Source organism: Pezoporus flaviventris, unplaced genomic scaffold (assembly GCF_033815535.1).
Source record: "Pezoporus flaviventris isolate CSIRO_AGI_PZ_B2104156 unplaced genomic scaffold, CSIRO_AGI_Pfla_v1 ptg000001l, whole genome shotgun sequence".
In the NCBI taxonomy this organism is placed as follows: domain Eukaryota; kingdom Metazoa; phylum Chordata; class Aves; order Psittaciformes; family Psittacidae; genus Pezoporus; species Pezoporus flaviventris.
Genome location: NW_026892549.1, coordinates 17,399,836 through 17,413,632, shown reverse-complemented (window position 1 = coordinate 17,413,632; position 13,797 = coordinate 17,399,836). Strand labels below are relative to the sequence as shown.

Below are 13,797 nucleotides of genomic sequence, written 5' to 3'. Positions count from 1 at the left end.
AATAGCATTTTTCAGCTGCAGAGCTAATCAAGCACTTGCCAGGTAAAGCCTTCCATCACTGATTTTATTTCTGCACAGCTTGGTACTCCTTCTCTGGGACATTTTGAAAGAATTTAGTTAGATCTGCTTACTTTTTCCAAAGCGAGTTATGAAGGAGGATCCAAGGCTTTGGCTCCCAAGTCGGCAGGAATGCCTTGCTGTGGAGCCTAAGCTCAGCAGTGGGAGCATCAGCATGTCCATGCACTCAGCATTTACAATTAGCACATTTTCCTTCACGTTATTTGGGCCTCCATTCTACAGCATCAGACTCTTAGTTGAACTGATTCCTAAATTAATTTGCTAATGTTAGCAGCAGAGCATTGGAATGCCTTGAATTCCTAAATCTGAGGACCTTAATGAAACTCCGTAATTATAACTGCCTTGGAAGAGGTATTCAGAACAACAGTCATTCAAACTCACCAAGTGAGCAAGTTCGAGGGAGGCTCTGTGTGATCCTAGATTGGAGAAACATCTGGCATTAGGAGCTAGTAAAGGTGAAGATCTTGTGAATATGGCTGGTGTTGTGACCCTGAACAAATACTTATGGAAACTGACATGAATAAAATCAATTGGTAGTAATATAATTTTTTCCCCTCAGGCATTTTGATAAAATTATGGAATCTCTGCCAGCACATTTGGAAATACCAGGTAGAACAAGGTAGATTGCAAAAGGCTGTTTTCACAAATGTCACTAACTTCAGTACTGAAAAAAAAAAAACTGGAAAAAGATCATTGCTAGGAATTACTGTCTAGGGAAACCTAAAAGGCTTAACAGAGATGTCATAATAATAATAAAGTATTGCATGGCAGTAATAAAGACCTAGGGATGCATGCTACGATGTGTGGGAAATAATGTTTTTACTTTAAAATAAATATAGAGAAATGGAGCATGTGCAACACCTTCCTGAAAGTAATTTAGGTTACGTAGTCTGCTCCACTAACACTTTTAGTATAGACTTGATTATATTTTGATTTAGATTTTATTGATTTATTTTTATGATGGTACATGTAAGTAATACTGAGCATTTGGGGTTAAATGCTGCAAACAATGTCACAGTGGTTTGTAGTGTGTAAGAGAGCTTTTTCGGATGTTTGTGCTATCCAGGCTGAAAGGAGAGGATGGAGTTTATGAGGGTCTTGATGAAGAATAGATTATAACAAGACATTAAATGAATGCTGAAAACAGTTCAGAATTTCGCTGTTTGTGAGGAATTTGGCATAGCCTGATGAAGCAACCAAGGGGAAGAATTCTAGATTCCTAGAAGGGTTTGGGTTAGAAGGGACCTTTTAAAGCTCATCCCCTGCCATGAGCAGGGACACCTTCCACTAGACCAGGTTGCTCAAAGCCCTGTCTGACCTGGCCTGGAACACTGCCAGGGATAGGGCAGCCACAGCTTCTCTGGGTAACCTGTGCCAGTGCCTCCCCACTCTCATAATAAAGAATTTTTTCCCAATATCTAAATGTTTCCTCTATCAGTTTAAAGCCATTCTTCCCTTGTTCTGTCACTACATGCCATTGTAAAAAGCCTCTTTCCAGCACTGTAGGCCCCTTTAAGAACTGGAACGCTGAAGAACACTAATATGTGCTTGGAAAAAATCGTAGTTAAAACCTGAGGAGGAGAAGCCGTCATTTCTTCTGGGCTAGCTTTACGTTTACCTGCCTTTGAGACTCTCAAGAGGGCTGTCATGGTGAACAATCGCTCGTGTAGCGAGCGATGAGGCGGTGCCAGCCCGGGTTTCCCCTGGCAGAACGGGGGAGCTGAGCTGAGCCCCGCTCCAAGGTCCCTTCCCCTCCGGACCCACGGCACCGAGGGAGGCCGAGCGGGACGGACAGGGGGGCTTCGGGCGGGGCAGCGGCGGCCCCCGCCCGGGCGGGGAAGGTAAGGGCGGGCGGGGCCGGCCGGGCCCCTCCCCGCTCCGCTATAGCTGTCGCCGGCAGCGCGGGGCGGGCAGCTGCCGGCGGGGCCGGCGCCCGGCAGCAGCGGCAGCAGGATCCGTGCCCGCCGCCGGTGCGTGGCCATGTGGCGGGCGCCCAGCCCCGTGCTGCGGGTGGCCCTGCCGCTGCTGGGCGCCGCCGTCTCGCTGTGCGCAGGTAGGACCGGGAGCGGCACCGGGCGCGTCCCGCCTGCCACCTTCGGCAACGGGGACGCGTGGCCGCCGCTGGGCGCGGGTGTAGCAATCGCTGCGCCGAGCGTCGGGACCCTCTCCCCTTCTCCCGGGACCTTCCCTCACCCTGGGTGCCCCCCGCCCCGCCGTGCGCCCGGTGCTCGACAGCTGTGCCCGCGCCAGGCCGGGTCAGCGCTGTTTCTCGGGAGGTTAAGGAGCTTAATGCTTTTCATTGTGACCGACGTGTCCGCGCAAGAAATGGGTCAGCTGGGATTTACGGGGAATAACCGGCCCGGGGCTGGCTCCAGCTCACGCCTGTTTGGGCACTGCGCTCTCAGAAGTTAATCACGGAATGGTGAGGGTTGGGAAGGACCTTAAAACCATCCGGTTCTCGATTGATGGGTTCTAGCAAGTGCAGCCTGGTGGATCTCACCCCGAGGGAGTTCGGGCGTGCACCCCACGCTTTGCTCGTGCACCCGTAGCTCTGCTGGGTGCTTCAGAGGCAGCTTCGTCGAACTGAGCGCCCTTGGTCACGGTGAGAAGCTCTGGCATCAGCCCCGTGCTGGGTGTCCTGTGGGGCCGCCCAGGGCGGTGTGCTCCATCCTGTCCTCCCAGCAGGACACAGGGACGGATAGGACAAGGTTCACGAGTGCTGGAGGTTTCGGGCGGGGGCATAAAACGCACAGTGTCTAAGTTCTTCCAATACAGGTTCTTCTCTTGCGCAGCAGGTGTTATGAAATATTCATTCACCTCAATTTTTCATTTAAAGCCCAGGCTTATGCTCTCAAACTGTGCTCTGCAAACCAGCAGTTAGGCAGCATAGGACAGACTCTTTCAATTTATTTTTTTTTATTAGGTTTATTCTAATTTACTTTTCTCTCAATGTTTTCACTCCAGGAGCTTCTTGGTGTGATGCTCATTGCACTCTTGCAGAGAGGGGTGGTCGCAGCTCCAAGCTGAAAGGAAGGACTGTGCCCACCCCCCATCCCAGTGCTCATATAATCCCTTCTTTTGGAAAAAGAGGAGTAACAAGGCTCCACTGTTGATATTTGAAGTACTTCTATAAAGTATTGTACATCTGGTAAATCCTTATTCCTTCAACGGGTGTCAGACCTGATCTATCTGAGCTCTATGTGTTTGTCTTATCTTTTGTTATTCAAGCTTGGAAGTGAACCACAGATACAGACAGCCCTGTGCTACTCAAGGGTTTTTATGCTTGAACTGAAGCATTGCCAGTGCTGTGGCCATTACTACTTCCCTCTGAAGACTATTCAGTACCCTAATGAATCTCATTGGCTTTGAGTGTTATTTATGTAAAATAGTCTTGCACTGTTTTGCTCTCTGAAGTTTCAGTAGTACTGTCCTCTGGTTTTATTATCCCATTAGTTATCTTTTAAGAGTCTGGATTGGATAATGGAGTGTGTGTGTATGGTCCAGGGTAGGCAGACATCCTCTGCACCCTTACAGCTCTTCAGAGGGGGCATTGAGGGGATTTACACATACCTAGGAACAGTCTTCAGGTCTTGAGCAGTGATTGATGTTCAGTGTAAAGCATTTAGCTGTGCATCTGCTCGATTTACTGTATACCAGCTCACACTCCACTGCAAACCTGTCTGATCAGGGTATGTGACTAAGCATGCTCTGATCACAGAATCATAGAATAGTTAGGGTTGGAAAGGACCTTAAGATCATCTAGTTCCAACCCCTCTGCCATGGGCAGGGACACCTCACACTAAACCATCTCACCCAAGGCTTTGTCCAGCCTGGCCCTGAACACTGCCAGGGATGGAGCATTCACAGCTTCCTTGGGCAACCCATTCCAGTACCTCACCACCCTTACAGGAAAGAAGTTCTTCCTTATATCCAATTTAAACTTCCCATGTTTAAGTTTGAACCCATTACCCCTTGTCCTGTCACTACAGTCCCTAATGAAGAGTCCATCCACAGCATCCCTACAGGCCCCCTTCAGATACTGGAAGGCTGCTATGAGGTCTCCACGCAGCCTTCTCTTCTCCAGGCTGAACAGCCCCAACTTTCTCAGCCTGTCTTCATACAGGAGGTGCTCCAGTCCCCTGATCATCCTCGTGGCCCTCCTCTGGACTTGTTCCAACAGTTCCATGTCCTTTTTATGTTGAGGACACCAGAACTGCACACAATACTCCAAGTGAGATCTCACAACAGCAGAGTAGAGGGGCAGGATCACCTCATTCGACCTGCTGTCGCGCTCCTTTTGATGCAGCCCAGGATATGGTTGGCTTTCTGGGCTGCAAGCACACACTGAAGCCGGCTCATGTTCATTTTCTCATCAACCAACACCCCCAAGTCCTTCTCCGCAGGGCTGCTCTGAATCTCTTCTCTGCCCAACCTGTAGCTGTGCCTGGGATTGCTCTGACCCAGGTGTAGGACCTTGCACTTGGCATGGTTAAACTTCATGAGGTTGGCATCAGCCCACCTCACAAGTGTGTCAAGGTCCCTCTGGATGGCATTCCTTCCCTCCAGAGTGTCAGCCGAACCACACAGCTTGGTGTCGTTGGCAAACTTGCTGCGGGTGCACTCAGTCCCACTGTCCATGTCACTGATAAGCTGATAAGCTTTTTTACCCCCTGTTCTCTGTCATGCAAGTGCGTCATGGTGCCCCCGTATTCAGGTATGTTTGTAGCATTAAGGGCAAAAGTGGTGAATGGTCCTGCTGTTTCCTGTCTACTTACCTGCTGTGGGCTTCTCAAAATTGTTTCCCCCTCCTGGCTGTCACGACCTTTGCTCTCCATCACCTCAATGTGTGCTGTATCAAAAGCTTTGCACGCTCTTCCATACTCTTCATAGCATTATTTCAAGGAATTAGAGAGTACTCAGGGTGCTGTAAGCATTCCTAAATAAACAAGAGTTAAGGGTGCAGACTGCAATAAGGAAGAATGTTGCTGTATCTGCTGGTGGCATGTTAGCCTCTTCTAGCACTCAACACTGAACTGCCTTGTATTTCTTGAGAGCCTTTAGGCATATGCTAAGTTTGTGAAAGTTTGTTTCCCACTTAAAAGCATTTTAATTCCCAGAAAGCAAACCATGAAAACTGTAAGCTATCCCTGATGAATGGCAAAGATGCCTGTAGGTACAGTAAAGTGGGTAGGTGTGGATCTTCACTGGAACCATGGGAGTGCCAGGAATTTGTGTAGCTGAAAGCACAGACACACAAAAGCAACGACTGCTTACAGCCAGGTATAATATACATTTGCTGTATAAAAGTGAGAAGCAAAATAGGTTGCTATTGTAAATTGCTACATAATGATAAATATATGAAATAGCATAAAATTGGACTGTTGCTATGTGAGTAGTAATATATTAAAGCAACTTTATCTTTTTTATCTTTTTCATGCTTTGTAATATCCCTGTATTGAGTTATAAACAGTTGCTGAAAATGCTCTGTGGATCTCAAGTCTGAATGTTTAGCACACTGTTTATTCCAGCATTTCCTATAGGATGTAAACTTGGGCTACAAGTCTGAGGTGTGTAACTCTCACGGCAATAGCTGCTGTGAACCGTCCACTGCGCATCTGTTTATGTGTGTGCTGCTGAAGGGTCCAGTGAGCCACATTCTGCGAAAAGCATCTTTGTTCCAGATTAATCATTTGGTTTACTTAGTCTTTATTAACTGGCAATATTGAAAAGCCTACATGTTGTCAAGCACCAAAAATAGTATGTCCCTGGAAAGAAGTATGGCAGTAGCAAAGCAGTTGTACTTCACTGCACAATTTAATTCTCTGCTGTGTGACAAATTATCAGTATGATGCTGTCTTCTCATTTCTGTGGGTCACTGAAGCTCTGTTTTCCTAGCTTTTAGTAAAAAACTGTAAAAATACATAAGCTTTAATGAAACAACATAGATGAGAAGCACAAGCCCAGCTGTGATCTACCAGGGTGTCTACCAACAATTCACACAGATAAAGGACTGTATGTGGGATGAGTGGGTGCAATTTCATTTTGCTTTTTTTGGAGTAGGCTCTAGATTCTTACCAGCTGTGTGCAATGATTATTGTAGTCTGTAATCTGGCTACGGTATTTTGTCACTTTTGAGGAGTACTGCTGATACAAGAGCAATACAGTTGCTCTCCACCTGCAGCAGTGCAACCATTCATCCCTATCAGGTAGTGGATGAGCTGCTGCATGTGCCTGTTGGTTCAGCTGTACACATGTTGGAGCATCTGTCCTGGGTTACGGCATTGCGATGTCACAGCTTTCAACAAAAATCCCTGGGAAAAGGGGTCTTGGATATCCTGCTGAAGCCCCTTGGAGCCATAGTCTGCTACTATATTCTTTGTATCAGGTGCTGGGAGGGATAGGCTCAGGGCTTTTTTCCGTGCTTATTTTTGTAGGCTAGAAATTCAGCTTCTGCCTAGCTGGGAAGGTTCTGATAACCTGGTAATTAACATAACCATGACACGAAAGTGTTGAGCAGTGAGCAGATAATAGGGAAGAGATATTTGGATAATAACTCCCTGTTCAAAAATGTGATTTCCTCTCTTGTAACTGAAGTGCTGTTAGGCTCTGAATTATCATGGTTCGTCTCCAGCTATCATGCAGAGAACAAAGTCCTAACTGAGACAAAGTTGGATACCTAAATCTCGATGCTATGAATACCCACTGAGGAGGGGGGTTACCTCCCCAGCACCTCTGGACACGTGTAGGTGAATCTGGGCACAGGAAAATCACTCTGGGGGTTGATGGTTTTGTCACTTTGGCGCATGTCCTGTCCTGAGTGCTGTCAGAGATGCTGCAGTCCTGAGGTCCCCCAGGATGAAAGGATTCTTCCATTGCCTTAGGGCTGAAGTGATGGATGTAACCCTGGCTGTGCCAGCCCTCCTTCAGAGGTGGCTGCATTTCACTGCTGGGTGTAGCCTGGGGTATGCCTTTTTCCAGAACAAGTGGTATTTGCAAATTAAGATTTTCTTATGGAAGAGAATAGGAAAGGACCTACAACAATCGTCTTGTCCAACTGCCAGTATGCAGTCAGAATTTATCTTTTCAGTTTGACAGTGGCAAAAATAAATAAAGTGCACTCAAAAGTCAATGTTTCCTCAGTTCCATGTTTACCAGGAAGCTGATTCTAGGCGATCGGATCAGTATTTGCAGAACTTGCATCCCTCTCACTTCACACCAGCACTAAACATTTTCAGTCTGACATAAAGTGGGGCAAAACCACCATCAGTTAAGTAAAAGGGATGTTTTGGGTTTCCAAATGAATTGAACTACTATGCTCTTCTTAGGACAGCAATTTAAAACCATTCAAATTTTCATCCTAAAGATAGAATTTCATCCTTCAGTACCTACCTATGTTTTTGTGAAAAAAAGCTGTATTTAACTAGAGGGGAGCTGTGTGGCAATAGAAAAGGCAGTCAGTGTCATTTCCTGGATGTGAAGTACCTTGTCTGACTCTTTTCAGATGTTGGCTATATTCAGCTTTCAGTGCTAGGGATTCTTTTTTATGCAAGCCATTTCACACTGGCAGTTGGCACTGTGTTATCGCAGCTGCCTCCCCATGGAACTCGTACCCTCAGCCCAACACTGGATCCCTCTTCAGTGCCTTACAGACCAAGACCAGCACGTTCTTCTTCAGCTTTATGTGTAGGCTGTATCTCACAGAATTCTTGCATGCATTGTGTTTGGCTGCGTGGCTTCTGTTTCCTAAAGCACACCTTTTCAAAGCATATCCTGCATAATCAAAACCAATGAGAAATTAGCAAATGTCCTTTGACAGCTTATTCCAACAAAAATAGTATCTTGGGGTTTTGTTGCTCTTTCCCTGCTCAGTTAGCGTTGGTTTAAATGCCTGGCCTCAGCTTCTGTCTACTGTTTTGCTTGGTTATGGTTGCTGAGCTTTTTTAGAGGAGGGATTTTGAGCACCTAGTGCCCTACTTCCAAAATTAAGATACTTGCAGACATTAATAAAATCACTTCCCATACATACTTTTAAGGAATCAGAATATTGGAACTACTTAGTGCTGTCATTCTAGGACATTTTCTTCAGTTCTGGAATATGTACTTTTCCTCTCTTCTCTACAGCTTTCTAGTTTTTGCCTAGTTTGGTATCAGTCCTCTTTGCAGTATATTTATGTAGTGAGCTTTTAATCTATTATTACTCCTACTGCTTTTTGGTTTATTTTTTTTTCAGAGTGGGAACTTCCCCATATTTTTCATAGTAGCCCCCAAAACAAGGGTTTTTCAACACTTGGCATTACTCAAGTGAATGTGATAGGGATGTGCTGTCACGTCCATGGATGTGGAGACCCATGTGAGCAGGCGCAGTGCTCTGGGAAGGAATGCACATCACCGGCTACAGGGAAAGATTTGCAGAGTTCTAGTGAGCAATTGCAAGTTAATTCTTCCTCTTGCCTTGGGCTCCTGGCTGCATGCAGGAGGCAGAGGAGTGGTCTCAGCAGCCCCGACCATCGCTGCTCCTCCAGCACATGCTTGAAGAGGGAGGGTGGGACACAGTGTGAGTACAGAACGTGCTTTCTGGACTCTCCCAGCTCTCGCAGCTGACAGGTTAAGGGCTCTCAGTCAGAAGATGGGTTTGTATCTTTGCGGATGGCAGCTTCTACAAATCTCTAGCGTGTAAGGGTGGAATTAGCCAATGATTTTTTGCATACACTAATGCTTTATCCTAAACAGTGGCAATAATACTGACACCTAGCACTGTTGGGAAGGGTGGCAAGGCAGCATGAGAAAGCAGAGTGCTTCCTCTTGCTTGTTGTAAGTCTTCTGTCAATAACACCTGTGCTGCCTGAGACTGTCAAGTTATTGGGCAGTGGTGAGTGGCTGATCCCATTCGCCTTCTCAATATGATCTATGATTTCTTTATAAAACTTTCATATCTCCCCAAAGTTGCCTTTGACATGCCAGAGCCCAGTTTCCTAATCTGTGTCCAATCCCCTTTGCCATCTGTCCCATAACAATTTCTACTTCTCTGCGCTTCTGGAGTGTGTGAGGGAAACCAGTCCCAAATGGCAGAACAGGGCACTGGATCTCCTGGCTTCTCCTGGTTGTGCCTCCCTCTGCAAGCTGAGCTGATGTTCCTCAGAGAACGGCAGAGCAATCTCTGCTCTGCGTGCTGATATTGGGCTGGTTACTGCACATACGCAAGTGAAGTTGTTTCTTCTCCTGTATGATTTTACTCTCTTCTGTCTTTCAGTCCCTTGGCATGGTGATATTTCTTTGTGATTCTCTGAAGTCTGATTTTTCTATCCTCAGCAAACCTTGCTGCTTTCTTATCGATTCCCCTTTCCAGATCACTGGAGCAAACAACATGCATTTTTGCAGCTCTGCAGATAAAAGTCTCTCACTGTGAAGGCTGGCAGTTTCCCTCTACCTTTTATCCCAGCTGCTAGCAGGCAAGTGGGCTGACCTCTGGATAAGACTCAAGCAGCCCTGCCTCATGGCAGTGAAGTTTCTTTGCTATGGTTGGTTACCCACAGTCGTGCAGACTCGATCAGAGAACGCCTGCTGAGGGACAGTGTCAGAGCTGGCTGACCCTGTGGCACCTTTACCTGTGCCTGAACCAGTTTTTGTTCCAGCACCATCATAAGTAACGGACTGGACAATGGGAATTGGCCAGCCTGCAGGTCTTAGGGTCTCCTTTGAAATGTTTTTTAACAGCACTGAAGCTTTTGCCCCCTGGTGCCCTCCCACGAGGGGGGTGTCTGGGTTGAGTGGTGGGTCAGGTCCAGGTATGGTCCTTGCAGTACTGCAACGCTTCCTCCTATGTGAGAGTGGCCTGGGGGGCAGCTATGTCCTCACACTGTGGTCTGTGCCTGAGACGGGGACCTGGGCAGTGTGGAGAGCCCACTCTCACATGAGCCCCAGATCTCTTAATCTGGAAATGAAAGGATATGTGAAGTGCACAATACAGAATAACTGTACAGAAGGATCGAGGATGGAAACACTCTGGACATTCAGCCCTCCTTCCCATTATGATTAAAGACAACTAATTGCTGTAAGGCCACATAGATATTTGCTTTCCAATTTAATTTTTAAACGCTCTGCTGCCCTGTAGTCACAAGAATAAACTGCTAAGTGTTGTGGGTAGTGCTGGTTTATGACTTAATGGAAGATTAATGCCTTGTTAAATCTGTATAGTAAAAAATCTTTGTTGAAATGTAGAACCTTGTGTGGTTCATAAGAGATAGCAAGTTGCAGTTTTATGTCCCTACAGTTTTTGGTTTATTGTTTTAGTCCCACAGTCTTAGTCAGTTTATGTCAGTTACATGCTCAGTTCTTTCAGTTTAACTGCAGAGGTTGCACTATGTCTATTTACTTGTTTTAGTTGTTAGCTGCTTTTGTTACCTGGTGTCTAAACTCATTTTCTTTCATCTGTTGCTCACATGTAGTTTCATTCTTGTTCTTTGATTATCTAGTGCTTCATGTGTTTGAAGCTGACACTTGAGGAAAAATGGATGGAAGCATATAAAAACCAATCTTCTGCTGTGCATCCTTGTGTTAGTTTGTTGTGAATCAGGTGCTGGTTCAGCTATTCCTGCTATGTAAGTTAGTTGCACAGTGTGTTTGCTTGTACTTGTGTTTTCTTACAGTTGCATTGAAAACTAAATGACAAAAAAAACCCTGTTGCTTTTTCTGTAAGTCATGCAGGTTATTTTCTGCTCGAAGAACAAATCATCCTGTCCTTGATTCATGGTAGGTCTCATCCAAGAAACTGGTATATAGGCTCAGCTCCTATTGCAATAACAACAGGAAAAAATGCTTGAGAACTACTTATGTCTTTAAAATGATAAAACCAGGGAACACCTCTTCATCCTGGCCTCATTATCTAAAGGTTGCTTTCCTTGTGTATTGGACTGCTCATGAATTACTTCCTGGTAACCTCAGTTGGCTGTTGGTTTCCCCTGTTGTTCACTTGGGTCTTGACAAGTGCTGCACTTCTCTTTGCAAGTCAAGGGAGCTGCACACCCCTGTCATGCAGTGTGTCTTTGTAACTGCTGTCCCTACCAAAGGGAGCTCATGTCTCCTCTTGCTCTAACCCTGCCCTGGGCTATGCAGCTGACCTTGGCAGGACAGCGTGCTCATGATCCTTACAGAGGTGCAGCCTCTGTGGGGAGCTGTTCTCTGGGGAGATTTGGCACAAATTTGTTAATGACTGCTGGAGAATTGCATGCTCAGAACTGTAACCATTGGCAACGAAGTTTGGATGCCTAGCATAGCTCTCTGAGGCTATGGCATATTTCAGTTGTTCACTTTCTCCTAATTTCCCAACCAGAGAATGCAATGTTTTAAGTGAAATGTACTTGTGCTTGAGTAAATAAAGAGTCATATTCATTACTGGATTAAAAAGTGCCTTATTTTGAAACTTTGGGACCATATTTTCCTCCTGCCTCTTTGATCCTTTTCCCTTTAACTCCTTCACAGTCACCTTACTCCACTTCTCTGGTTCCTGTGGTGATGGAAGTCCTGACTTTCTTCCCGTGACACTATACCCCTAGACAGGACCATCCCTGGGAACAGAGCTGGAGATATGTGGTGTTCCTTTCTCTGGGATAGAAAAGGAATTTCTTGCTGCCTGTGGGGACTTGCAGAATTTCAGTCGATATTTGCAAGTTCTTCCTCTTTCTTTGTGCCATAGAATGGCTGCTTGGGAGGGGAAGCATGGTTCAAAGGTGGTGTTGCTTGAGCAGTGTGATACATGTGGGAGATCTTTCGTCATAATGCTGTTACCCCTCGGGTCTGTAAGCTGATGGGAGCGTCTTGCCAGCTTCTCTGGGACAGTGGTGTAGTCAAAGTAGAGCAGAAACTATGCAGTGATGTGAAAGCTTGAGATACATTGCTAGGTATTATAGGTTGCAAGATTATATAGGTGAGTATGGATGTTTTTTCCATAAAAAGAAAATGGTAATAGAGGAAGTTGTCATGGATAAACTGAAAGAGCACTGAGGCATGCCTGGTAGATCAGCACGGATAAGTCGCAAATTCTGGCGAGTCCTGTGTCCCTGAGGTTATCAGTGGGGATGGTGATATGGGCTCGGCCAAGTTCGAGTGGCTGTACAGGTATCTGCGAGGAGCTACACATGTGGTGCAGTACGGGAACACAGCCCATCCCTGGCAGTGTTCAAGGCCAGGTTTGACAGGGCTTTGAGCAACCTGGTCTAGTGGGAGGTGTCCCTGCCTGTGATAGGAGGTTGGAACTGGATGGTCTTCAAGGTCCCTTCCAACCCAAACCATTCTAGAATTCTACTGCACTGGGTAAGAGCTGATGGGGTCCCCCTGTTCAGTGGGACCAGGAGCAGGAAAAGAGTGGATCTTCTCACGGACATGTTCAGAAGGGTCCAGGATCCTCTTCAATTCCCTTGAGGTGAGGCAGCTGAAATAGCACAGGTGCAGGAAAACGTACTTTCATGGTTACATTTTAAGATCATACTGCTTTGTTAACAGAGGATTCTTGATGTACATAAATGGTCTTGAAAACAAGGTTGGGTATTTGTATCTGGTTTTCTATATGAGAAATTGCGCAGTAGCACAGGCAGATTATCTAGGGAACCTTGGGCTTCTATGTTTCTAGAATTATATTTAAAAGTGGTCTGTGTAAATTTTCTGGGAGGAAAGAGTTTTGTCTCCCCCACAACTCAGACTTGTCTTTAAGTAGTTTTAGCCATGCTGTTTTCCTGTTTGTTGTTTTTTTTTCTCTGTAAGGGCAGCATTTATCCATGGGTGAGCAATGGCAGAAAATGCAGTGCTAGGAAAATACAAAATATGAGGCTGAAGGGAGTGCAGGTTTTGACTCTTGGTAGGACCCCTTTGAATCTTGCTAGCAGCAGAGACATGTGAAGCCTCCATTCTTGCTGACCAGTGCGTTATTCCCAGCTCTCATGATGTTGTTCCTTTGACTTCCAACACACTTCTACTGACAGTCCAGACCTGTTCCAGGCCAAAAAGTCTTTGTTTAGGAAGACTTGGCTGGAGCAGCTGATGTCAGAAGCAGGATAGCTCAGGGCTGTTGAAAGTAGCAGAACAGAGAAGCCTCTCTTTGGTGCTGCCAGTGCCGTGCTTCCCCTGCCCCAGCTCTGAATGCTGCCACCGAGAAGGGAGAGGGTGAAACCTTGTCCAAGAGATAGGGGAAGAGTCTGGTGGAGTCAGGACTGAGAGGCTGTGGGGGCTAATGCTGAGGCTGGCAATCCCATCGGAAGGAAAGCAGGACCAAGAGCAAGGACCAAAGCAGCAACTGGGAGAGGGTGAAGGGAGAGATATGTGGATGGGATGGCATGTCAGTGAGGCTTTGGGAGCTGGTGGGGTATGACTGAGTGCGAGCCACCTTGGGAGGAGCTGATGTGCTGGTGGGGAGGTGTGGACACTCCTGGGGACAGCCCCTGGCATTAGGTGGCAGTGGGGATCTGGAGCTGCCTGATGCTGGGGGAATGGGAACTGGGATGGGGTGGGATGTGGGACAAAACAGGACAGCTGGAAGGAGCTGGGTTGAGAAGAGCAGGCTGAAGGGTTTGTAGCTAGGGCAGTGGTTATCAGCTTTTTTTAAAGGAATGATTAAAAAGGCCAACAATTCAAGTGTGGTAGGACAAACACACCTTAAAGTGTTTTTTTTTTTAGGATGTAATGGTTTTGGGTGTGGACAAGGGTTTTTTTCTTTGTACGCTCTTCCAC

The 13,797-nt window shown here is 46.4% G+C and overlaps 1 protein-coding gene across 1 annotated transcript in view; it reads left to right on the top strand.

Annotated features, from left to right (window-relative positions):
* The first annotated feature begins 2,000 nt into the window (after window positions 1-2,000).
* Window positions 2,001-13,797, top strand: part of ACVR1C (activin A receptor type 1C) — a 36,660-nt gene continuing 24,863 nt past the window's right edge. The window contains exon 1 of the mRNA XM_061446272.1: window positions 2,001-2,131. Coding sequence (XP_061302256.1) covers window positions 2,059-2,131 — 73 coding nt within the window. The 5' untranslated portion in view covers window positions 2,001-2,058. The remainder of the gene's footprint in view (window positions 2,132-13,797) is intronic.